The sequence below is a fragment of the Oncorhynchus kisutch genome, linkage group LG8 (assembly GCF_002021735.2).
Source record: "Oncorhynchus kisutch isolate 150728-3 linkage group LG8, Okis_V2, whole genome shotgun sequence".
Lineage (NCBI taxonomy): Eukaryota > Metazoa > Chordata > Actinopteri > Salmoniformes > Salmonidae > Oncorhynchus > Oncorhynchus kisutch.
Window position 1 is genome coordinate 13,808,605 of NC_034181.2, and position 24,514 is coordinate 13,833,118.

Consider the following 24,514-nt stretch of genomic DNA (forward strand, 5'->3'; position numbering starts at 1 on the left):
GCAGAGAACTGGAAGGAGAGGTGGCCAAAGAAAGAATTGGTTTTGGGGGTGACTAGAGAGATATACCTGCTGGAGCGTGTGCTACAGGTGGGAGATGCTATGGTGACCAGCGAGCTGAGATAAGGGGGGACTTTACCTAGCAGGGTCTTGTAGATGACATGTTTGGCGACGAGTATGAAGCGAGGGCCAGCCAACGAGAGCGTACAGGTCGCGAGAGCGTAATCCATCCACACCTGTGGATGGATTACCTTAACAAAGGAAAAATGCTCACTAACAGGAATGTAAACAAATGTGTGCACAACATTTTAGAGAAATATGCTTTTTGTGCCTATGGAATATTTCTGGGTTATTTTATTTTAGCTCATGAAACATGGGACCAACACTTTACATGTTGCGTTCAGATTTTTGTTCAGTAGTCAGATCAATTCTAAAAAAAGATGGTATCTATTCAGGTATTGTGTGATTCAGAGAATCTACCTCTAACTTTTACCCAAAGTTGAAAATAAAACTGTATTTGGCCAAGATAAGATAGATCCAGAGTTTGGAATTCATTTAGTATCTGTCTGAGACACAAAGGGCTTTAAATAGCAGCAGCGATGGTCTCTCTCAGTGTAGTGATATGGAAGCAGCATATGGTTTTTATTGTATACACTGCTGCCGGCAGCTCTTAAAGAAACTGTCCCTCTGCCTCCCGTCCGTCACCATGGCAACATGCAGAGTGAGTGAAGGTGCCTATTAGCCACAGGATAAATATTTCACCACACATTCTGTCTGAACGACTTCCCTTTGCTATGGATTTCCTCTGCAGTGTGAACTGTCAGAACCGAACCAGCACCACAGCAGAATCTACAGAAAGCACCGAAATCAACTGGTGAGTTGTGAAGGTCTAACATTGACGTGCTGTCCCGGGCTTCGAGTGTGTTTCTGATTGTGGTCATCTCATAGCTATCAGGTGGTGTTTGAAATGAGTCTTGTCTAACCCATACAGTGTAATTCATCATCAATAACACTGTTTTGTCTTTTGAAAGGGATTTGATTTTCTGGGTGAACAGAAGGGTTCCTGTATGGGCGATACAGGTAAAGGAATACTGACATTCACTAACACTGCTTTGGTAATACAGTACTGGATTCTCAAGTCTTCCATTCAACAGTAGCCACTATGGGTCAAACTCACAAGTGAATATTTCATTGACAATCTCCCCCTTCCCCTGTGGCCAATACATTAGAAAAACAAGAAATATTTTACAACAGAAACCACAGCACATCTTTTCCCCAGTGATATGTAGATTGCCTGAGAAGTTATGTGGCCAGATTGCAGCCCTGGTAATGTGTGTGCCTCCACTCTGCTCTGCTCCAGGTGATCGTGGCCTTAATCAGTTTCCTGGAAGCCATGCTCCTTACATATCTCAGCTACAAAGTAAGACACCTCAGCTCTACTCCTTTCACACTGATCGCCGCCACAAAGAAAGTTTCATTCATTCTATCAGGCAGAGTCGTGTGGCGTGTCTGTGTGAGATTGCAATTAATTGGCAAATTTTCTGGCATGTGTTTTAACCGCGAGCCTCCGCTCTAGCCTGAGCCAGAAGAACAGGTCATTAATACACTTTACAAATGAATAAAAAATGAGGTGTCCGTCCTACTTTTTTCTTTAAATTGGGCTCTTTCCTTAAATAACTCATTAGTGCTGCAGTGCTACTTCCCTTTCTTTGATCAATTAGGCTGTTTTACTTTTACTTTAGGAAGACAAATAACAGTGTGTTTTTTGTTTTGCTTCGTTTTGGCAGATGGCTTCAATTCCTAATTGTTTTAACGAATCCTGTCATTGTGTTCTCGCCTGTCTGGAGCGTCTGATGGGCGGGATTAGCAGAATTAGTTCCATTGTGCCAGGCACACTTAGAACCGAGGTCTGATTATTCCAACAATATTGACCTCGTTTTTGGGGGATTCGTTTAATATCACTATCATTGTAATTAGTCCACAGACAGAGCCAGTAGCTTATTGCCTTGACTCACACGTTGATTGTGTTTCTCTCTTTCAGGGGAACATCTGGGAGCAGATGTTCCAGATCTCCTTCATCCTGGAGATGATCAATACCGTGCCGTTTATAATCACTGTGAGTCTTCTTCCACCTGATCTCACACACACACACACACACACACACACACACACACACACACACACACACACACACACACACACACACACACACACACACACACACACACACACACACACACACCTTGTTTTCCATCTGTGCCATATTCAATTATTATTATTATTTCAAATAGTCTATATACCTTCTAAAATGAATGGGCTTCAGGCATGCTGTACATGAGGAATGTGACAGGATACACCATGAGGAATGTGACAGGATACACCATGAGGACTGTTTCAGGATACACCATGAGGAATGTGACAGGATACACCATGAGGAATGTGACAGGATATGCCATGAGGAATGTGACAGGATACGCCATGAGGAATGTGACAGGATACGCCATGAGGAATGTGACAGGATACGCCATGAGGAATGTGACAGGATACGCCATGAGGAATGTGACAGGATACGCCATGAGGAATGTGACAGGATACGCCATGAGGAATGTGACAGGATACGCCATGAGGAATGTGACAGGATACGCCATGAGGAATGTGACAGGATACGCCATGAGGAATGTGACAGGATACGCCATGAGGAATGTGACAGGATACACCATGAGGAATGTGACAGGATACACCATGAGGAATGTGACAGGATACACCATGAGGAATGTGACAGGATACACCATGAGGAATGTGACAGGATATGCCATGAGGAATGTGACAGGATACACCATGAGGAATGTGACAGGATACACCATGAGGAATGTGGTGCTGACAAAGAGATTCATTTCAGTGGCTCAAACCATACTCCACAAAGCAAACAAGACCAATTAGTGAACATCAAATCAAATAGTATTTGTCACATGCGCTGAATACAACAGGTGTAGTAGACCTTACTGTGAAATGCTGAATACAACAGGTGTAGTAGACCTGACTGTGAAATGCTGAATACAACAGGTGTAGTAGACCCTACTGTGAAATGCTGAATACAACAGGTGTAGTAGACCTTACTGTGAAATGCTGAATACAACAGGTGTAGTAGACCTTACCATGAAATGCTGAATACAACAGGTGTAGTAGACCTTACTGTGAAATGCTGAATACAACAGGTGTAGTAGACCTTACTGTGAAATGCTGAATACAACAGGTGTAGTAGACCTTACTGTGAAATGCTGAATACAACAGGTGTAGTAGACCTTACTGTGAAATGCTGAATACAACAGGTGTAGTAGACCTTACTGTGAAATGCTGAATACAACAGGTGTAGTAGACCTTACTGTGAAATGCTGAATACAACAGGTGTAGTAGACCTTACTGTGAAATGCTGAATACAACAGGTGTAGTAGACCTTACTGTGAAATGCTGAATACAACAGGTGTAGTAGACCTTACTGTGAAATGCTGAATACAACAGGTGTAGTAGACCTTACTGTGAAATGCTGAATACAACAGGTGTAGTAGACCTTACTGTGAAATGCTGAATACAACAGGTGTAGACCTTACCATGAAATGCTTACTTTACAAGCCCTTAACCAACAATACAGTTCAATAAATAATGTTAAGAAAATATTTACTGAATAAACTAAAGTAAAAATAAAATAAATAGTAACACAATAAAATAACAATAAGGAGGCCATATACAGGGGGTACCGGTACAGAGTCAATGTGGAGGCTATATACAGGGGGTACCGGTACAGAGTGGATGTGGAGGCTATATACAGGGGGTACCGGTACAGAGTCAATGTGGAGGCTATATACAGGGGGTACCGGTACAGAGTGGATGTGGAGGCTATATACAGGGGGTACCGGTACAGAGTGGATGTGGAGGCTATATACAGGGGGTACCGGTACAGAGTGGATGTGGAGGCCATATACAGGGGGTACCGGTACAGAGTCAATGTGGAGGCTATATACAGGGGGTACCGGTACAGAGTGGATGTGGAGGCTATATACAGGGGGTACCGGTACAGAGTCAATGTGGAGGCTATATACAGGGGGTACCGGTACAGAGTCAATGTGGAGGCTATATACAGGGGGTACCGGTACAGAGTGGATGTGGAGGCTATATACAGGGGGTACCGGTACAGAGTCAATGTGGAGGCTATATACAGGGGGTACCGGTACAGAGTGGATGTGGGGGCTATATACAGGGGGTACCGGTACAGAGTGGATGTGGAGGCTATATACAGGGGGTACCGGTACAGAGTGGATGTGGGGGCTATATACAGGGGGTACCGGTACAGAGTGGATGTGGAGGCTATATACAGGGGGTACCGGTACAGAGTCAATGTGGAGGCTATATACAGGGGGTACCGGTACAGAGTCAATGTGGAGGCTATATACAGGGGGTACCGGTACAGAGTGGATGTGGGGGCTATATACAGGGGGTACCGGTACAGAGTGGATGTGGAGGCTATATACAGGGGGTACCGGTACAGAGTGGATGTGGGGGCTATATACAGGGGGTACCGGTACAGAGTGGATGTGGGGGCTATATACAGGGGGTACCGGTACAGAGTGGATGTGGAGGCTATATACAGGGGGTACCGGTACAGAGTGGATGTGGGGGCTATATACAGGGGGTACCGGTACAGAGTGGATGTGGAGGCTATATACAGGGGGTACCGGTACAGAGTCAATGTGGAGGCCATATACAGGGGGTACCGGTACAGAGTCAATGTGGAGGCTATATACAGGGGGTACCGGTACAGAGTGGATGTGGAGGCTATATACAGGGGGTACCGGTACAGAGTGGATGTGGAGGCTATATACAGGGGGTACCGGTACAGAGTGGATGTGGGGGCTATATACAGGGGGTACCGGTACAGAGTGGATGTGGAGGCTATATACAGGGGGTACCGGTACAGAGTCAATGTGGAGGCTATATACAGGGGGTACCGGTACAGAGTCAATGTGGAGGCTATATACAGGGGGTACCGGTACAGAGTGGATGTGGAGGCTATATACAGGGGGGTACCGGTACAGAGTGGATGTGGAGGCTATATACAGGGGGTACCGGTACAGAGTGGATGTGGAGGCTATATACAGGGGGTACCGGTACAGAGTGGATGTGGAGGCTATATACAGGGGGTACCGGTACAGAGTGGATGTGGAGGCTATATACAGGGGGTACCGGTACAGAGTGGATGTGGAGGCTATATACAGGGGGTACCGGTACAGAGTGGATGTGGAGGCTATATACAGGGGGTACCGGTACAGAGTGGATGTGGAGGCTATATACAGGGGGTACCGGTACAGAGTGGATGTGGAGGCTATATACAGGGGGTACCGGTACAGAGTGGATGTGGAGGCTATATACAGGGGGTACCGGTACAGAGTGGATGTGGAGGCTATATACAGGGGGTACCGGTACAGAGTGGATGTGGGGGGCTATATACAGGGGGTACCGGTACAGAGTGGATGTGGAGGCTATATACAGGGGGTACCGGTACAGAGTGGATGTGGAGGCTATATACAGGGGGTACCGGTACAGAGTGGATGTGGAGGCTATATACAGGGGGTACCGGTACAGAGTGGATGTGGAGGCTATATACAGGGGGTACCGGTACAGAGTGGATGTGGAGGCTATATACAGGGGGTACCGGTACAGAGTGGATGTACTTTGTACATGTAGGTAGGTAGGGGTAAAGTGACTGCATGGATAATAAAAAGTGAGTAGTAGCAGTGGCTTGGGAGTAGAAGACAACATATGACCTTTGCAATATTCATGTTTTATATTATGAGTATAGCTCTAGAGACATGGGAGGATGGTAATGTGGGACTGTGAGTGTTGAAACTTGATGATGGGAGTGTACACTGCATACTGTGCATATGAATTCATCCCAATTGTCTCTTCAGATCTTCTGGCCTCCATTGAGAAACATCTTCATCCCAGTGTTTCTCAACTGCTGGTTAGCCAAGTGTGCCCTGGAGAATATGATTGTGAGTATATGCTACAGCCATAACGCAGCAGTCAAAACTGGACAGAACTGGTTGCAATGATGTCATAATGATGTCGTTTTGTTGGCAGGGGAATACATGGGTTCTTCCTATTAAAATGCTTCAGCTTTCAGATGATGCTGTATATAGCCTGCTTGCAGAATAGTTGCTATAGAATAACTTAACTCTGCATTATGTGGGTGTAGAAGAGCCCTGGTAAGAATTCCCTGGTTATGAATAGTCTGTAGATTCCCTGTCAGTTTAAGAAAAAAGTTTTAGGAAGGCAATGAGTATAGATTTGAGCAAGAGCCTGCATGTATCTCTGTGGACAGCTGGTTAGGTCCAGGGCCGAGGAGACCAGTTCTGAGAGGGAGAACAGGTCCAGCCTGGAGAGGTTGAAGGGGAGGCTTCAGCCAAACAGAAACATTAACAAGGGACATGGTGGGTAGGTAGCTTGAAGAGACTGAAGTGGGGCTTCAGCCAAACAGAAACATTAACAAGGGACATGATGGGTAGGTAGCTTGAAGAGACTGAAGTGGGGCTTCAGCCAAACAGAAACATTAACAAGGCACATGGTGGGTAGGTAGCTTGAAGAGACTGAAGTGGGGCTTCAGCCAAACAGAAACATTAACAAGGGACATGTTGGGTAGGTAGCTTGAAGAGACTGAAGTGGGGCTTCAGCCAAACAGAAACATTAACAAGGGACATGTTGGGTAGGTAGCTTGAAGAGACTGAAGTGGGGCTTCAGCCAAACAGAAACATTAACAAGGGACATGGTGGGTAGGTAGCTTGAAGAGACTGAAGTGGGGGTTCAGCCAAACAGAAACATTAACAAGGGACATGGTGGGTAGGTAGCTTGAAGAGACTGAAGTGGGGCTTCAGCCAAACAGAAACATTAACAAGGGACATGGTGGGTAGGTAGCTTGAAGAGACTGAAGTGGGGCTTCAGCCAAACAGAAACATTAACAGGGTATGAAGGGACATGGTGGGTAGGTAGCTTGAAGAGACTGAAGTGGGGCTTCAGCCAAACAGAAACATTAACAAGGGACATGGTGGGTATGTAGCTTGAAGAGACTGAAGTGGGGCTTCAGCCAAACAGAAACATTAACAAGGTATGAAGGGACATGGTGGGTATGTAGATTGAAGAGCCTGAAGTGTCAGCCAAACAGAAACATTAACAAGGTATGAAGGGACATGGTGGGTATGTAGATTGAAGAGACTGAAGTGGGGCTTCAGCCAAACAGAAACATTAACAAGGTATGAAGGGACATGGTGGGTATGTAGATTGAAGAGCCTGAAGTGGGGCTTCAGCCAAACAGAAACATTAACAAGGTGTGACATGGGCTGCATGTTCACTGCTTGTATGCTGTATGAAAGGTTGACTGCTTCAGTATAAAAGTAACCAGCAAGGCAGATAGGTTTTAAAGCGAGATAAATAGACAGATAGATGGTGCAGTAGATGGAGCAGACTGACAGACTGACAGACTAGCCAGGACAGCAGACCAACTGACCGACCAACCAATTTAACATGAACCCTAACCCTCTCTCTGTATCTCTCCTTCCCTCACTCTGCTTCTATCCCTCCCCCCTCTTTACCCTCAGAATGATCTCCATCGTGCCATTCAGAGGACCCACTCGGCCATGTTCAACCAGGTTCTCATCCTCATCTGCACCCTACTCTGTCTGGTCTTCACTGGGTATGTGTCCTCTGATCCCAGCCTCTCTTCCCTGGAGCTTCCTAAATCTGGGCTCATGGGCCGCAACTCATTCCACAAAGCTGTTCCTTGTCATCTGCCCTTTTTCATTCCCACTCACAGATCTGATAGAATCTGGTTAAGGGTAAGCAACATTGAAAAAAGGAGGTGGACTTGGTTGTAATGACAACATCAACAACCAGCTTGGCCCACAGATAGTTTTCTCATGCCCAGTTGTTTCAGATCTGTGAAGGGGAGTGAACAAGGGCATCTAGGAGGAAACAACTTTCTGGAATGAAATACAGCCCCTGATCTCCCCCTTCATCCCTGGTGCTCCCTGGGACCTTCTCCTCTCCTCCATCCACTGACATCTTGACTCCTCATTATCCAATACAGGAAATTAACTGAGGAAGTCAGGCAGAATAGATAGCAGAATCAATGGTGTGATTCTCACTGATTCAACAGGTCAGAGCAGAAGTGTTGTGGTGCATCGATCGTTGGGAATGTAGGGTTTTGATCCTTAATCTGCCAGGCTGAATTTCAATGTGGATAGTATATGTATGTCTAACTGTCTGTTTAAATATCACAAGTGATGAGATCAGTAGGACTCAGGCCAAGTTGTAACAGTAAGTTAGGTTACATTGGATCATCATTGTGTGTAATTCACCTTTCTCTTAGACTTTTTGATTTTACATTTTATTTCACCTTTATTTAACCAGGTAGGCTAGTTGAGAACAAGTTCTCATTTGCAACTGCAACCTGGCCAAGATAAAGCAAAGAAGTGTGACACAGACAACACAGAGTTACACATGGAGCAAAGAAAGTCTATGTACAGTGTGTGCAAAAGGCATGAGGAGGTAGGCAATACGAATGAACTGTCAAAGTTACGAATGAACTGTCAAAGTTACGAATGAACTGTCAAAGTTACGAATGAACTGGCTGCTGCTGCCTTCAGTGCGAACATATAGGCCTACTGTGTCAGCGTGGGTTTGATTCCGGCCCACGGGCCTTCTGGCACAAATAACTCAATCCCCTAGGTACGCTACTGCATTGTATAGTCTACAAACACTGCTTCCAGTTGCCCCCTGGCTGTGATTATACTTTGTAAATATTTATTCAAATCCTCCTGCAGCAGGATTATTTTCCTCCTGTGAGGAAGATCCGGCATCTGTATGCACGAGGAAAGAGCAGTGAGCTTATTTGAATAAGGACTGGTTCAATTAAAACATGGACACATTGAATGATCAATTGCTCCCGAGTGGCACAGCGGTCTAAGGCACAGCATCTCAGCGCTTGAGGTGTCACTACAGACACCCTGGTTTGAATCCAGGCTGTATCACAACCGGCTGTGGCTGGGAGTCCCATAGGGCGGCGCACAATTGGCCCTGCATCGTCCGGGTTTGGCGGTGTAGGCCGTCATTGTAAATAAGAATTTGTTCTTAACTTACTTGCCTTGTTAAATAAAGGTGTTCTCAACTAGCCTACCTGGTTAAATAAAGGTGTTCTCAACTAGCCTACCTGGTTAAATAAAGGTGTTCTCAACTAGCCTACCTGATTAAATAAAGGTGTTCTCAACTAGCCTACCTGGTTAAATAAAGGTGTTCTCAACTAGCCTACCTGGTTAAATAAAGGTGTTCTCAACTAGCCTACCTGGTTAAATAAAGGTGAAATAAATCAAATAAAAAACTTGAACATACACTTGACACTGTATATGAAACGACGGTTGTTGATGTGTATGGCTGTGTTTCAGATAGATTTTATACGTTTGAATGTTGCAGTAGTAGGAGCTAGGGTTAGCGTTTGAGCGAGCGAGAGAGAACATCATTTTGATAGCAAACCCTGATCCCAATGACTCGACTGCCCCCGCATGGAGAGAAAGAGAACTGTTCATTTTCAGCCACGCACGGAGCTCATTTAGAATTGCATCTGGAAAATTCCCTGTGACTTAAGGATCGATCAAGTTAAGATCCGACATCTGAAGCTCTGAGTTCCGGCATTATAGTGGTTCTCCATAACACGAATTCAGCAACATACTATGTCAATCATCTGTGCTCGCGAGACTACCTTGTGCAAAATGTCACCCCTAAATGTGAAATCCCTCTCCTCCTTCCAGGGCGTGTGGTATCCAGCATCTTGAGAGAGCATCCAATCAGAACCTGACTCTGTTCAACTCTCTGTATTTCTGCATCGTCACCTTCTCTACCGTGGGCTACGGTGACGTCACACCTCATATCTGGCCCTCTCAGCTGCTGGTGGTTATTCTCATCTGTGTGGCTCTCGTGGTCCTCCCGCTACAGGTATGACACTGTATATAACAGTGCTTACACAATAGCCTATTACCACAGCTGTTTTCCAAGGATAATTGAGGCTGAAAGATTTCACAAGATTTCATTTGTATTTGTATTTATTAGGGATCTCCATTAGTTCCTGCCAAGGCAGCAGCTACTCTTCCTGGCATCCAAACACTTTAAGGCACATTATATATAAAACACAAGATAAATCATATAACATTATTACACCACTACATATCTACAATACAACAGGTATAATACCACCATACAACAATATTACAATGTGTGTGTGTGTAGAGTGTGGGTGCGTATGCGTGTGTCTGTTCCTGTGTGTGTAGAGTGTGTGTGCGTATGCCTGTGTCTGTTCCTGTGTGTGTAGAGTGTGTGTGCTAGCGTGTGTCTGTTCCTGTGTGTGTCTGTTCCTGTGCGTGTAGAGTGTGGGTGCGAATGTGTGTGTCTGTTCCTGTGTGTGTAGAGTGTGGGTGCGTATGCCTGTGTCTGTTCCTGTGTGTGTAGAGTGTGTGTGCGTATGCCTGTGTCTGTTCCTGTGTGTGTAGATTGTGTGTGCTAGCGTGTGTCTGTTCCTGTGTGTGTAGAGTGTGGGTGCTAGCGTGTGTCTGTTCCTGTGTGTGTAGAGTGTGGGTGCGTATGCGTATGCGTATGCGTGTGTCTGTTCCTGTGTGTGTAGAGTGTGGGTGCGTATGCGTGTGTCTGTTCCTGTGTGTGTAGAGTGTGGGTGCGTATGCGTGTGTCTGTTCCTGTGTGGGTAGAGTGTGGGTGCATATGCGTGTGTCTGTTCCTGTGTGTGTAGAGTGTGTGTGCGTATGCCTGTGTCTGTTCCTGTGTGTGTAGAGTGTGTGTGCTAGCGTGTGTCTGTTCCTGTGTGTGTAGAGTGTGTGTGCTAGCGTGTGTCTGTTCCTGTGTGTGTAGAGTGTGTGTGCTAGCGTGTGTCTGTTCCTGTGTGTGTAGAGTGTGTGTGCTAGCGTGTGTCTGTTCCTGTGTGTGTAGAGTGTGTGTGCTAGCGTGTGTCTGTTCCTGTGTGTGTAGAGTGTGTGTGCTAGCGGTGTCTGTTCCTGTGTGTGTAGAGTGTGTGTGCTAGCGTGTGTCTGTTCCTGTGTGTGTAGAGTGTGTGTGCTAGCGTGTGTCTGTTCCTGTGTGTGTAGAGTGTGTGTGCTAGCGTGTGTCTGTTCCTGTGTGTGTAGAGTGTGTGTGCGTATGCGTGTGTCTGTTCCTGTGTGTGTAGAGTGTGTGTGCTAGCGTGTGTCTGTTCCTAGTGTGTGTAGAGTGTGTGTGCTAGCGTGTGTCTGTTCCTGTGTGTGTAGAGTGTGTGTGCTAGCGTGTGTCGGTTCCTGTGTGTGTAGAGTGTGTGTGCTAGCGTGTGTCTGTTCCTGTGTGTGTAGAGTGTGGGTGCGTATGCGTATGCGTATGCGTGTGTCTGTTCCTGTGTGTGTAGAGTGTGGGTGCGTATGCGTGTGTCTGTTCCTGTGTGTGTAGAGTGTGGGTGCGTATGCGTGTGTCTGTTCCTGTGTGGGTAGAGTGTGGGTGCATATGCGTGTGTCTGTTCCTGTGTGTGTAGAGTGTGTGTGCGTATGCCTGTGTCTGTTCCTGTGTGTGTAGTGTGTGTGTGCTAGCGTGTGTCTGTTCCTGTGTGTGTAGAGTGTGTGTGCTAGCGTGTGTCTGTTCCTGTGTGTGTAGAGTGTGTGTGCTAGCGTGTGTCTGTTCCTGTGTGTGTAGAGTGTGTGTGCTAGCGTGTGTCTGTTCCTGTGTGTGTAGAGTGTGTGTGCTAGCGTGTGTCTGTTCCTGTGTGTGTAGAGTGTGGGTGCGTATGCGTATGCGTATGCGTGTGTCTGTTCCTGTGTGTGTAGAGTGTGGGTGCGTATGCGTGTGTCTGTTCCTGTGTGTGTAGAGTGTGGGTGCGTATGCGTGTGTCTGTTCCTGTGTGGGTAGAGTGTGGGTGCATATGCGTGTGTCTGTTCCTGTGTGTGTAGAGTGTGTGTGCGTATGCCTGTGTCTGTTCCTGTGTGTGTAGAGTGTGTGTGCTAGCGTGTGTCTGTTCCTGTGTGTGTAGAGTGTGTGTGCTAGCGTGTGTCTGTTCCTGTGTGTGTAGAGTGTGTGTGCTAGCGTGTGTCTGTTCCTGTGTGTGTAGAGTGTGTGTGCTAGCGTGTGTCTGTTCTGTGTGTGTAGAGTGTGGGTGCGTATGCGTATGCGTATGCGTGTGTCTGTTCCTGTGTGTGTAGAGTGTGGGTGCGTATGCGTGTGTCTGTTCTGTGTGTGTAGAGTGTGGGTGCGTATGCGTGTGTCTGTTCCTGTGTGGGTAGAGTGTGGGTGCATATGCGTGTGTCTGTTCCTGTGTGTGTAGAGTGTGTGTGCGTATGCCTGTCTGTTCCTGTGTGTGTAGAGTGTGTTGTGCTAGCGTGTGTCTGTTCCTGTGTGTGTAGAGTGTGTGTGCTAGCGTGTGTCTGTTCCTGTGTGTGTAGAGTGTGTGTGCTAGCGTGTGTCTGTTCCTGTGTGTGTGAGTGTTGTGTGCTAGGCGTGTGTCCTGTTCCTGTGTGTGTAGAGTGTGTGTGCTAGCGTGTGTCTGTTCCTGTGTGGTGTAGAGTGTGTGTGCTAGCGTGTTGGTCTGTTCCTGTGTGTGTAGAGTGTGTGTGCTAGCGTGTGTCTGTTTCCTGTGTGTGTAGAGTGTGTGTGCTAGCGTGTGTCTGTTCCTGTGTGTGTAGAGTGTGTGTGCTAGCGGTGTCTGTTCCTGTGTGTGTAGAGTGTGTGTGCTAGCGTGTGTCTGTTCCTGTGTGTGAGAGTGTGTGTGCTAGCGTGTGTCTGTTCCTGTGTGTGTAGAGTGTGTGTTCTAGCGTGTGTCTGTCCTGTGTGTGTAGAGTGTGTGTGCTAGCGGTGTGTCTGTTCCTGTGTGTGTAGAGTGTGTGTGCTAGCGTGTGGTCTGTTCCTGTGTGTGTAGAGTGTGTGTGCTAGCGTGTGTCTGTTCCTGTGTGTGTAGAGTGTGTGTGCTAGCGTGTGTCTGTTCCTGTGTGTGTAGAGTGTGTGTGCGTATGCGTGTGTCTGTTCCTGTGTGTGTAGAGTGTGTGTGCGTATGCGTGTGTCTGTTCCTGTGTGTGTAGAGTGTGTGTGCTAGCGTGTGTCTGTTCCTGTGTGTGTAGAGTGTGTGTGCTAGCGTGTGTCTGTTCCTGTGTGTGTAGAGTGTGTGTGCTAGCGTGTGTCTGTTCCTGTGTGTGTAGAGTGTGTGTGCTAGCGTGTGTCTGTTCCTGTGTGTGTAGAGTGTGTGTGCTAGCGTGTGTCTGTTCCTGTGTGTGTAGAGTGTGTGTGCTAGCGTGTGTCTGTTCCTGTGTGTGTAGAGTGTGTGTGCTAGCGTGTGTCTGTTCCTGTGTGTGTAGAGTGTGTGTGCTAGCGTGTGTCTGTTCCTGTGTGTGTAGAGTGTGTGTGCTAGCGTGTGTCTGTTCCTGTGTGTGTAGAGTGTGGGTGCGTATGCGTATGCGTATGCGTGTGTCTGTTCCTGTGTGTGTAGAGTGTGTGTGCTAGCGTGTGTCTGTTCCTGTGTGTGTAGAGTGTGGGTGCGTATGCGTGTGTCTGTTCCTGTGTGGGTAGAGTGTGGGTGCATATGCGTGTGTCTGTTCCTGTGTGTGTAGAGTGTGTGTGCGTATGCCTGTGTCTGTTCCTGTGTGTGTAGAGTGTGTGTGCTAGCGTGTGTCTGTTCCTGTGTGTGTAGAGTGTGTGTGCTAGCGTGTGTCTGTTCCTGTGTGTGTAGAGTGTGTGTGCTAGCGTGTGTCTGTTCCTGTGTGTGTAGAGTGTGTGTGCTAGCGTGTGTCTGTTCCTGTGTGTGTAGAGTGTGTGTGCTAGCGTGTGTCTGTTTCCTGTGTGTGGTAGAGTGTGTGTGCTAGCGTGTGTCTGTTCCTGTGTGTGTAGAGTGTGTGTGCTAGCGTGTGTCTGTTCCTGTGTGTGTAGAGTGTGTGTGCTAGCGTGTGTCTGTTCCTGTGTGGGTAGAGTGTGTGTGCTAGCGTGTGTCTGTTCCTGTGTGTGTAGAGTGTGTGTGCTAGCGTGTGTCTGTTCCTGTGTGTGTAGAGTGTGTGTGCTAGCGTGTGTCTGTTCCTGTGTTGTAGAGTGTGTGTGCTAGCGTGTGTCTGTTCCTGTGTGTGTAGAGTGTGTGTGCTAGCGTGTGTCTGTTCCTGTGTGTGTAGAGTGTGTGTGCTAGCGTGTGTCTGTTCCTGTGTGTGTAGAGTGTGTGTGCTAGCGTGTGTCTGTTCCTGTGTGTGTAGAGTGTGTGTGCTAGCGTGTGTCTGTTCCTGTGTGTGTAGAGTGTGTGTGCTAGCGTGTGTCTGTTTCTGTGTGTGTAGAGTGTGTGTGCTAGCGTGTGTCTGTTCCTGTGTGTGTAGAGTGTGTGTGCTAGCGTGTGTCTGTTCCTGTGTGTGTAGAGTGTGTGTGCTAGCGTGTGTCTGTTCCTGTGTGTGTAGAGTGTGTGTGCTAGCGTGTGTCTGTTCCTGTGTGTGTAGAGTGTGTGTGCTAGCGTGTGTCTGTTCCTGTGTGTGTAGAGTGTGTGTGCTAGCGTGTGTCTGTTCCTGTGTGTGTAGAGTGTGTGTGCTAGCGTGTGTCTGTTCCTGTGTGTGTAGAGTGTGTGTGCTAGCGTGTGTCTGTTCCTGTGTGTGTAGAGTGTGTGTGCTAGCGTGTGTCTGTTCCTGTGTGTGTAGAGTGTGTGTGCTAGCGTGTGTCTGTTCCTGTGTGTGTAGAGTGTGTGTGCTAGCGTGTGTCTGTTCCTGTGTGTGTAGAGTGTGTGTGCTAGCGTGTGTCTTTCCTGTGTGTGTAGAGTGTGTGTGCTAGCGTGTGTCTGTTCCTGTGTGTGTCTCAGTCGCTGTTTTTAGGGTTGTTTTATATTTTTTTTATCTGAGTCTATTGCTTCCCTCAGTTGCCTGATGTGGAATAGAATTCCATGCTCTAGTCTGTTCTGGACTAGGAAGGTCGGGGTGGCAGGGTAGCCTAGTGGGTAGAGCGTTGGACTAGTGTCCGGAAGGTTGCAAGATCAAATCCCTGACCTGACAAGGTAAAAATCTGTTCTTCTGCCCCTGAACAAGGCAGTTAACCCACTGTTCCTAGACCGTCATTGAAAATAAGAATTTGTTCTTAACTGACTTGCCCGGTTAAATAAAGGTAAAAAACAAAGAATGGCCTGATAAGTATTGTTTTAATTATAGATGTATACCTGTAGTAGTAACCAGTCATGTAACATCCTCAACGCTAAGTCTGCTTGAACAAACTTCATGTTCTTCATGTTCTAGAACAAACAAACAGACATAGACAATGTGTAAACAATGCCAACGTATGACGGCAAACTTTCTGAGAATGAACATAATTTGCTTGTCATGCTCCGACCTCACATGCACCGTCCATCGTCAGTAATGAGAACACAACTCAAAGCCCTCCTACCTCTGTCACTCTCCTACCTCTGTCACCCTTCTCTTTCTGTCACCCTCCTACCTCTGTCACCCTCCTACCTCTGTCACCCTCCTCTTTCTGTCACCCTCCTACCTCTGTCACCCTCCTACCTCTGTCACCCTCCTCTTTCTGTCACCCTCCTACCTCTGTCACCCTCCTACCTCTGTCACCCTCCTCTTTCTGTCACCCTCCTACCTCTGTCACCCTCTCTTTCTGTCACCCTCCTACCTCTGTCACCCTCCTACCTCTGTCACCCTCCTACCTCTGTCACCCTCCTACCTCTGTCACCTTCTCTTTCTGTCACCCTCCTACCTCTGTCACCCTCCTACCTCTGTCACCCTCTCTTTCTGTCACCCTCCTACCTCTGTCACCCTCCTACCTCTGTCACCCTTCTACCTCTGTCACCCTCTCTTTCTGTCACCCTCCTACCTCTGTCACCCTTATCTTTCTGTCACCCTCCTAACATGTTATGCCGTAAGTGTATTACAAACCGTACAGTAGATTGTTGTAACCTCAAATATGTGTGTGTGTGTGTGCGTGTGTGTGTGTGTGTGTGCGTGTGTGTGTGTGTGTGTCAGTTTGAGGAGTTGGCCTATCTGTGGATGGAGCGTCAGAAGTCAGGAGGGAACTACAGCAGACACCGGGCCCAGACAGAGAAACACGCCGTCCTGTGTGTCAGCTCTCTGAAGATAGACTTGCTCATGGACTTCCTCAATGAGTTCTACGCTCATCCTAGATTACAGGTCGGTCTACAGGAATAGAAGAAGCCAATGTTATTTGGTAGGTCTCTACAGGAATAGAGGAAGGCTATTATATTGGTAGGTCTCTACAGGAATAGAGGAAGACTATGATATTGGTAGGTCTCTACAGGAATAGAGGAAGGCAATGATATTGGTAGGTCTCTACAGGAATAGAGGAAGGCTATGATATTGGTAGGTCTCTACAGGAATAGAGGAAGGCTATTATATTGGTAGGTCTCTACAGGAATAGAGGAAGGCTATTATATTGGTAGGTCTCTACAGGAATAGAGGAAGGCAATGATATTGGTAGGTCTCTACAGGAATAGAGGAAGGCTATTATATTGGTAGGTCTCTACAGTAATAGAGGAAGACTATGATATTGGTAGGTCTCTACAGGAATAGAGGAAGGCTATTATATTGGTAGGTCTCTACAGTAATAGAGGAAGACTATGATATTGGTAGGTCTCTACAGGAATAGAGCTATGTTATTTGGTAGGTCTCTACAGGAATAGAACTATGATATTGGTAGGTCTCTACAGGAATAGAGGAAGACTATGATATTGGTAGGTCTCTACAGGAATAGAGGAAGGCTATTATATTGGTAGGTCTCTACAGTAATAGAGGAAGACTATGATATTGGTAGGTCTCTACAGGAATAGAGGAAGGCTATTATATTGGTAGGTCTCTACAGTAATAGAGGAAGACTATGATATTGGTAGGTCTCTACAGGAATAGAGCTATGATATTGGTAGGTCTCTACAGGAATAGAGCTATGTTATTTGGTAGGTCTCTACAGGAATAGAACTATGATATTGGTAGGTCTTTACAGGAATAGAGCTATGTTATTTGGTAGGTCTCTACAGGAATAGAGCTATGTTATTTGGTAGGTCTCTACAGGAATAGAGCTATGTTATTTGGTAGGTCTCTACAGGAATAGAGCTATGTTATTTGGTAGGTCTCTACAGGAATAGAGCTATGTTATTTGGTAGGTCTCTACATGAATAGAGCTATGTTATTTGGTAGGTCTCTACAGGAATAGAGCTATGATATTGGTAGGTCTCTACAGGAATAGAGCTATGTTATTTGGTAGGTCTCTACAGGAATAGAGCTATGTTATTTGGTAGGTCTCTACAGGAATAGAGCCCTTTGTAACGGCTTTCTTCCTGGGAAGGAGAGGCAGACCAAAACGCAGCGTGGTTAGAGTTCATGTTATTTTAATAAGGTAACTCAACATGAACAGAATACAAAACAATAAACGTGAAAAAACGAAACAGTCCTAACTGGTGCAGAAAACACAGACAGGAAACAACCACCCACAAATCCCAACACAAAACAGGCTACCTAAATATGGTTCCCAATCAGAGACAATGACTAACACCTGCCTCTGATTGGGAACCATATCAGGCCAAACATAGAAATAGACAAACCACACACACAACATAGAATGCCCACCCAGCTCACGTCCTGACCAACACTAAAACAAGGAAAACACAAAAGAACTATGGTCAGAGCGTGACACCCTTGTTCAGGGCTATGTTATTTGGTAGGTCTCTACAGGAATAGAGCTATGTTATTTGGTAGGTCTCTACAGGAATAGAGCCCTTGTTCAGGGCTATGTTATTTGGTAGGTCTCTACAGGAATAGAGCCCTTGTTCAGGGCTATGTTATTTGGTAGGTCTCTACAGGAATAGAGCTATGTTATTTGGTAGGTCTCTACAGGAATAGAGCTATGTTATTTGGTAGGTCTCTACATGAATAGAGCCCTTGTTCAGGGCTATGTTATTTGGTAGGTCTCTACAGGAATAGAGCCCTTGTTCAGGGCTATGTTATTTGGTAGGTCTCTACAGGAATAGAGCTATGTTATTTGGTAGGTCTCTACAGGAATAGAGCCCTTGTTCAGGGCTATGTTATTTGGTAGGTCTCTACAGGAATAGAGCTATGTTATTTGGTAGGTCTCTACAGGAATAGAGCTATGTTATTTGGTAGGTCTCTACAGGAATAGAGCCCTTGTTCAGGGCTATGTTATTTGGTAGGTCTCTACAGGAATAGAGCCCTTGTTCAGGGCTATGTTATTTGGTAGGTCTCTACAGGAATAGAGCCCTTGTTCAGGGCTATGTTATTTGGTAGGTCTCTACAGGAATAGAGCCCTTGTTCAGGGCTATGTTATTTGGTAGGTCTCTACAGGAATAGAGCTATGTTATTTGGTAGGTCTCTACAGGAATAGAGCCCTTGTTCAGGGCTATGTTATTTGGTAGGTCTCTACAGGAATAGAGCCCTTGCTCAGGGCTATGTTATTTGGTAGGTCTCTACAGGAATAGAGCCCTTGTTCAGGGCTATGTTATTTTGTAGGTCTCTACAGGAATAGAGCTATGTTATTTGGTAGGTCTCTACAGGAATAGAGCTATGTTATTTGGTAGGTCTCTACAGGAATAGAGCTATGTTATTTGGTAGGTCTCTACAGGAATAGAGCTATGTTATTTGGTAGGTCTCTACATGAATAGAGCCCTTGTTCAGGGCTATGTTATTTGGTAGGTCTCTACAGGAATAGAGCCCTTGTTCAGGGCTATGTTATTTTGTAGGTCTCTACAGGAATAGAGCTATGTTATTTGGTAGGTCTCTACAGGAATAGAGCTATGTTATTTGGTAGGTCTCTACAGGAATAGAGCTATGTTATTTGGTAGGTCTCTACAGGAATAGAGCTATGTTATTTGGTAGGTCTCTACATGAATAGAGCCCTTGTTCAGGGCTATGTTATTTGGTAGGTCTCTACAGGAATAGAGCCCTTGTTCAGGGCTATGTTATTTTGTAGGTCTCTACAGGAATAGAGCTATGTTATTTGGTAGGTCTCTACAGGAATAGAGCTATGTTATTTGGTAGGTCTCTACAGGAATAGAGCTATGTTATTTGGTAGGTCTTTACAGGAATAGAGCTATGTGATTTGGTAGGTCTCTACAGGAATAGAGGAAGGCTATTATATTGGTAGGTCTCTACAGGAATAGAGCTATGATATTGGTAGGTCTCTACAGGAATAGAGCTATGTTATTTGGTAGGTCTCTACAGGAATAGAACTATGATATTGGTAGGTCTTTACAGGAATAGAGCTATGTTATTTGGTAGGTCTCTACGGGAATAGAGCTATGTTATTTGGTAGGTCTCTACAGGAATAGAGCTATGTTATTTGGTAGGTCTCTACAGGAATAGAGCTATGTTATTTGGTAGGTCTCTACAGGAATAGAGCTATGTTATTTGGTAGGTCTCTACATGAATAGAGCTATGTTATTTGGTAGGTCTCTACAGGAATAGAGCTATGTTATTTGGTAGGTCTCTACAGGAATAGAGCTATGTTATTTGGTTGGTCTCTACAGGAATAGAGCCCTTTGTAACGGCTTTCTTCCTGGGAAGGAGAGGCAGACCAAAACGCAGCGTGGTTAGAGTTCATGTTATTTTAATAAGGTAACTCAACATGAACAGAATACAAAACAATAAACGTGAAAAAACGAAACAGTCCTAACTGGTGCAGAAAACACAGACAGGAAACAACCACCCACAAATCCCAACACAAAACAGGCTACCTAAATATGGTTCCCAATCAGAGACAATGACTAACACCTGCCTCTGATTGAGAACCATATCAGGCCAAACATAGAAATAGACAAACCACACACACAACATAGAATGCCCACCCAGCTCACGTCCTGACCAACACTAAAACAAGGAAAACACAAAAGAACTATGGTCAGAGCGTGACACCCTTGTTCAGGGCTATGTTATTTGGTAGGTCTCTACAGGAATAGAGCTATGTTATTTGGTAGGTCTCTACAGGAATAGAGCCCTTGTTCAGGGCTATGTTATTTGGTAGGTCTCTACAGGAATAGAGCCCTTGTTCAGGGCTATGTTATTTGGTAGGTAGATACCTAACATCAGGAGAGCAGGGTAGATACAGGGATAGAGCTATGTTATTTGGTAGGTCTCTACAGGAATAGAGCTATGTGATTTGGTAGGTCTCTACAGGAATAGAGCTATGTTATTTGGTAGGTCTTTACAGGAATAGAGCTATGTGATTTGGTAGGTCTCTACAGGAATAGAGCTATGTGATTTGGTAGGTCTCTACAGGAATAGCGCTAAAGGACAGACCTCAATATTGATGTTTTATTTAGCGCACAAGTCATTTAGACAATCAACTCTGGTTCCTAACACAATGTGCATTTAGCTGGCAAAATATAATAAAATATGCAAACCTTCAGTGTAGATGTTAGGTATCTAACTGGTATCTACCCTGCTCTCCTAATGTTAGGTATCTAACAGGTATCTACCCTGCTCTCCTGATTTTAGGTATCTAACAGGTATCTACCCTGCTCTCCTGATTTTAGGTATCTAACTGGTATCTACCCTGCTCTCCTAATGTTAGGTATCTAACAGGTATCTACCCTGCTCTCCTGATTTTAGGTATCTAACTGGTATCTACCCTGCTCTCCTAATGTTAGGTATCTAACAGGTATCTAACCTGCTCTCCTGATGTTAGGTATATAACAGGTATCTACCCTGCTCTCCTGATGTTAGGTATATAACTGGTATCTACCCTGCTCTCCTGATGTTAGGTATATAACAGGTATCTACCCTGCTCTCCTGATGTTAGGTATCTAACAGGTATCTACCTTGCAGGACTACTATGTGGTGATCCTGTGCCCTACAGAGATGGACACCCAGGTGCGTCGTGTCCTCCAGATCCCCCTGTGGTCCCAGAGGGTCATCTATCTGCAGGGCTCAGCGCTCAAAGACACAGACCTCATGAGGGCCAAGTGAGTGACCCACCAGCCCACTGGGCCTAAAGAGTCTCAATGGGAGAGAAGGGCAGTGTTCCGCAGGGGAACGTTGTGGAATACATAGAAAGAAATATCTCTTTGACAGCTCCATTCTATAACATTTTTATTTGCAAAAAGAGGGTTCCAAAACGGTTCTTCGGCTGTCCCCATAGGAGAACATTTTTTGGTTCCAGTTAGAACCCTTTGTGGTTCCAGGTATAACTATTTTGTGTTCCATGTAGAACCCTACGACAACCTGGAACCAAAAAGGTTCATGTTCTAAAAAGCAGATTTTTTTCTAAGAGTGTAAAGGGAAGCAAGGGGTATCAGAGAAGTTCATAACACCATCAGTTGAGGTCACAGAGGCCTGAGTTGGTAATTGCAGATCAGATTAAACCTCTAATGAGCCTGTTGAAGATCATAACACCATCAGTTGAGGTCACAGAGGCCTGAGTTGGTAATTGCAGATCAGATTAAACCTCTAATGAGCCTGTTGAAGATCATAACACCATCAGTTGAGGTCACAGAGGCCTGAGTTGGTAATTGCAGATCAGATTAAACCTCTAATGAGCCTGTTGTTGAGTCCTCACAGTTCAGCTACTGGTTGATAGGCTTTCTGATCTCAGATATGAATCTAGAGTCTGTGAGTGAGTTTGTGCACCTTGTGCTGCTGACAGATAAGAGAGTGGTAAAGTCAGGAAAGGTCAGTCAAAGGTGTTAATTCAGTTGGCTGTCCTCTCCTAGTATATCAGTGTAATGGGATTTCTCCGTACGGCTCACTCTCATCACAACAGCCAAGTTCATATGCATCAACACAAATCATAGCTGAGATCGATCACATCAAACCATGTTGTCAGTGTTGGCAGTGGCAGAAGTTGCCCTGTCAGGAACACAATACAGGAAGCCATTGATATATGCAGCTGCTCGGATTTTATTGTAGTCGTAGGGTGGATGTTAAGGGGTGGTGATGGATGGTTGAATTGTGGTAATGCTGCTTGTCCCCATGAGAGGAAACTGGGATGGCATGACATTTACTCTGTCCACTGCAGCACAGGACTGCATGGTCGTTCAGTGATAACAGTCATAAATTCACCCAGCAGCTCACCCATCCACTCTGCCGTTGTCACATGAAAATACTCTGATGAAAACCATGACAGTAATACAGTGTGACAATACGGTGAACATTACAACAGGTATGCAGATTTAGCCTCTTAGCTTTTCTCTCGGACAGTTCTCACTAATATTACCTGTCTGAAGCTTCCCTGGCCCTGGTGTGTGTGTGTGTGTGTGTGTGTGTGTTTCTGTTAAACCAGTTTGTTTCCTACAGGATGGATGATGCAGAAGCCTGTTTTATCCTGAGCAGTAGGAATGAGGTGGACCGCACTGCGGCTGTAAGTTTATTATCAGGCTCATGACTTCATAATTAGCGCATTGCAATCCTTACTCAATACATTAATTGAGTTGTGATTGCAATGAACTGAATATTTCCACTCTAACTCAGTGAGATTGTGCGTATTGGACCTGTGGCTTAAGAACTATTTTACTTTTCCACTCAGCTGATTTTACAAAATGGACAGAAATGAAAAATAAGTATTGGATTTATAATCTCATATTGTATGCACATAACAGTCCAGCTGGCCTCATAAAAGGACTCATAAAATAAGAATTCCATTTCCGGTTGAGTGAGGGTGAAAGTGTTAGAAGTAGCAGATGGAAATGAATGTTGTTTTGTCCTGCAGGACCACCAGACCATCCTCAGAGCCTGGGCTGTGAAGGACTTTGCCCCAAACTGCCCCCTGTATGTCCAGATCCTCAAACCAGAGAACAAATTCCATGTGAAGTTTGCTGGTGAGCTTTCCTTGCTCTTTTTGTCTCTGTCTCTTTCTATCAGTCTCCCTGTCCCTCTCTCTCTCAGTCTCCCTGTCCCTCTGTCTCTTTCTATAAGTCTTCCTGTCCCTTGCTCTCTCTCAGTCTCCCTGTCCCTCTGTCTCTTTCTATCAGTCTCCCTGTCCCTCTCTCTCTCTCTGTCTCCCTGTCCCTCTCTCTCTTTCTATCAGTCTCCCTGTCCCTCTCTCTCAGTCTCCCTGTCCCTCTCTCTCTCTCAGTCTCCCTGTCCCTCTCTCTCTTTCTATCAGTCTCCCTGTCCCTCTCTCTCTCTGTCTCCCTGTCCCTCTCTCTCTTTCTATCAGTCTCCCTGTCCCTCTCTCTCAGTCTCCCTGTCCCTCTCTCTCTTTCTATCAGTCTCCCTGTCTCTCTCTTTCTATCAGTCTCCCTGTCCCTCTCTTTCTCTCACTCTCCCTGCCCCTCTCTCTCTTTCTCTCAGACTCCCTGTCCCTCTCTCTCTCAGTCTCCCTGTCCCTCTCTCCCTTTTTTACTCTCTTTCTCCAACTCTGTGTTTTGCTCCCTCCCCTCAGTCCCCCCCCATCCCCAGCTCCCTCTCTCTATCTCTGTCCGGTGCATTCCTTTCAAAACAAAGTTGTTACATCACCTATTTGCTCTGACTTGCAGTATTCTGTTTTATTTGTTAGATCACGTAGTCTGTGAGGAGGAATTCAAGTTCGCCATGCTGGCCCTGAACTGTGTGTGTCCAGCCACATCCACACTGGTCACACTCCTGGTGCACACTTCCAGAGGACAGTGAGTACACCCATTAAAACACTGATGATTCTCTCCTCCTACTGAAAACTCCACAATGAGGTATCACTATTGAACCCATAAACCTCAATCTTTGGGTTTGTGAGAAAGCGTTCTACAAATAAAATGCCTTATTATACAGAGATCGTTGCAGGTTTTGTTTTGTGAAACAGTAACCTATACATTGAGGTCAGTGGAGTCTGCTGAGGGGAGGACGGCTCATAATAATGGCTGGAACAGAGCCAATGGAATACCATCAAACACATAGAAACCATGTGTTTGATATATTTGATACCATGCCACTCATACCTCTCCAGCAATTACCACAAGCCCATCCTCCCCAATTAAGGTGCCACTACCTCCTGTGAATGAGGTGTCCTCCTTTGTAAACAAGTTGCTACGACAACAACAACAGGCACATTTGTCATTAGTCTAAAGCATGTACCTAATTAATGACTCCTCCCTGAAATCTACTGCGTTGCCATAAACTTTACCTTGGGCCTCCACACTCATCAATCTCACAGCGCGCTGCCATCAACACCAAGCCAAGATGATAAAATCTTTTCAGCATCGTTATAATATCAACAGCTTGACGTAGCAGAGAATCCATTCTTATCCTCTTTATGGAAATAATTAGAAAGGCTATTTCATAAATGGTGACAGGTCTTTGGGAAAAGAAAACTCCAATAAATGAGTTTTCTCTGAAGTCATCAGATTGATTAAAAGGTTAAAAGGTAGAGAGAAAGAGAAGAGACAGAGTGAGAGAGAGAGAGTGAGAGAGAGAGTGTGAGAGAGAGAGAGAGAGAGAGTGAGAGCATGAGATCTATCACATCTCACATCAGTCATATTCCTCCCCATTGGGACATAAGGCCACAATGA

General features: G+C 45.7%; 1 protein-coding gene across 11 annotated transcripts in view; it reads left to right on the forward strand.

Moving 5' to 3' along the window:
- The window catches only part of LOC109894950 (potassium channel subfamily T member 1), a 143,356-nt gene that overhangs the window by 82,210 nt on the left and 36,632 nt on the right, over positions 1-24,514 (forward strand). For all 11 annotated transcript variants that reach the window (XM_031829693.1, XM_031829700.1, XM_031829701.1 and 8 more), the window contains 12 exons: positions 809-871; positions 1,029-1,077; positions 1,358-1,417; positions 2,039-2,113; positions 5,961-6,044; positions 7,644-7,738; positions 9,849-10,032; positions 16,038-16,202; positions 20,862-20,998; positions 22,329-22,392; positions 22,741-22,849; positions 23,530-23,638. In XM_031829693.1, coding sequence (XP_031685553.1) covers positions 809-871; positions 1,029-1,077; positions 1,358-1,417; positions 2,039-2,113; positions 5,961-6,044; positions 7,644-7,738; positions 9,849-10,032; positions 16,038-16,202; positions 20,862-20,998; positions 22,329-22,392; positions 22,741-22,849; positions 23,530-23,638 — 1,194 coding nt within the window. The remainder of the gene's footprint in view (positions 1-808; positions 872-1,028; positions 1,078-1,357; positions 1,418-2,038; positions 2,114-5,960; positions 6,045-7,643; positions 7,739-9,848; positions 10,033-16,037; positions 16,203-20,861; positions 20,999-22,328; positions 22,393-22,740; positions 22,850-23,529; positions 23,639-24,514) is intronic.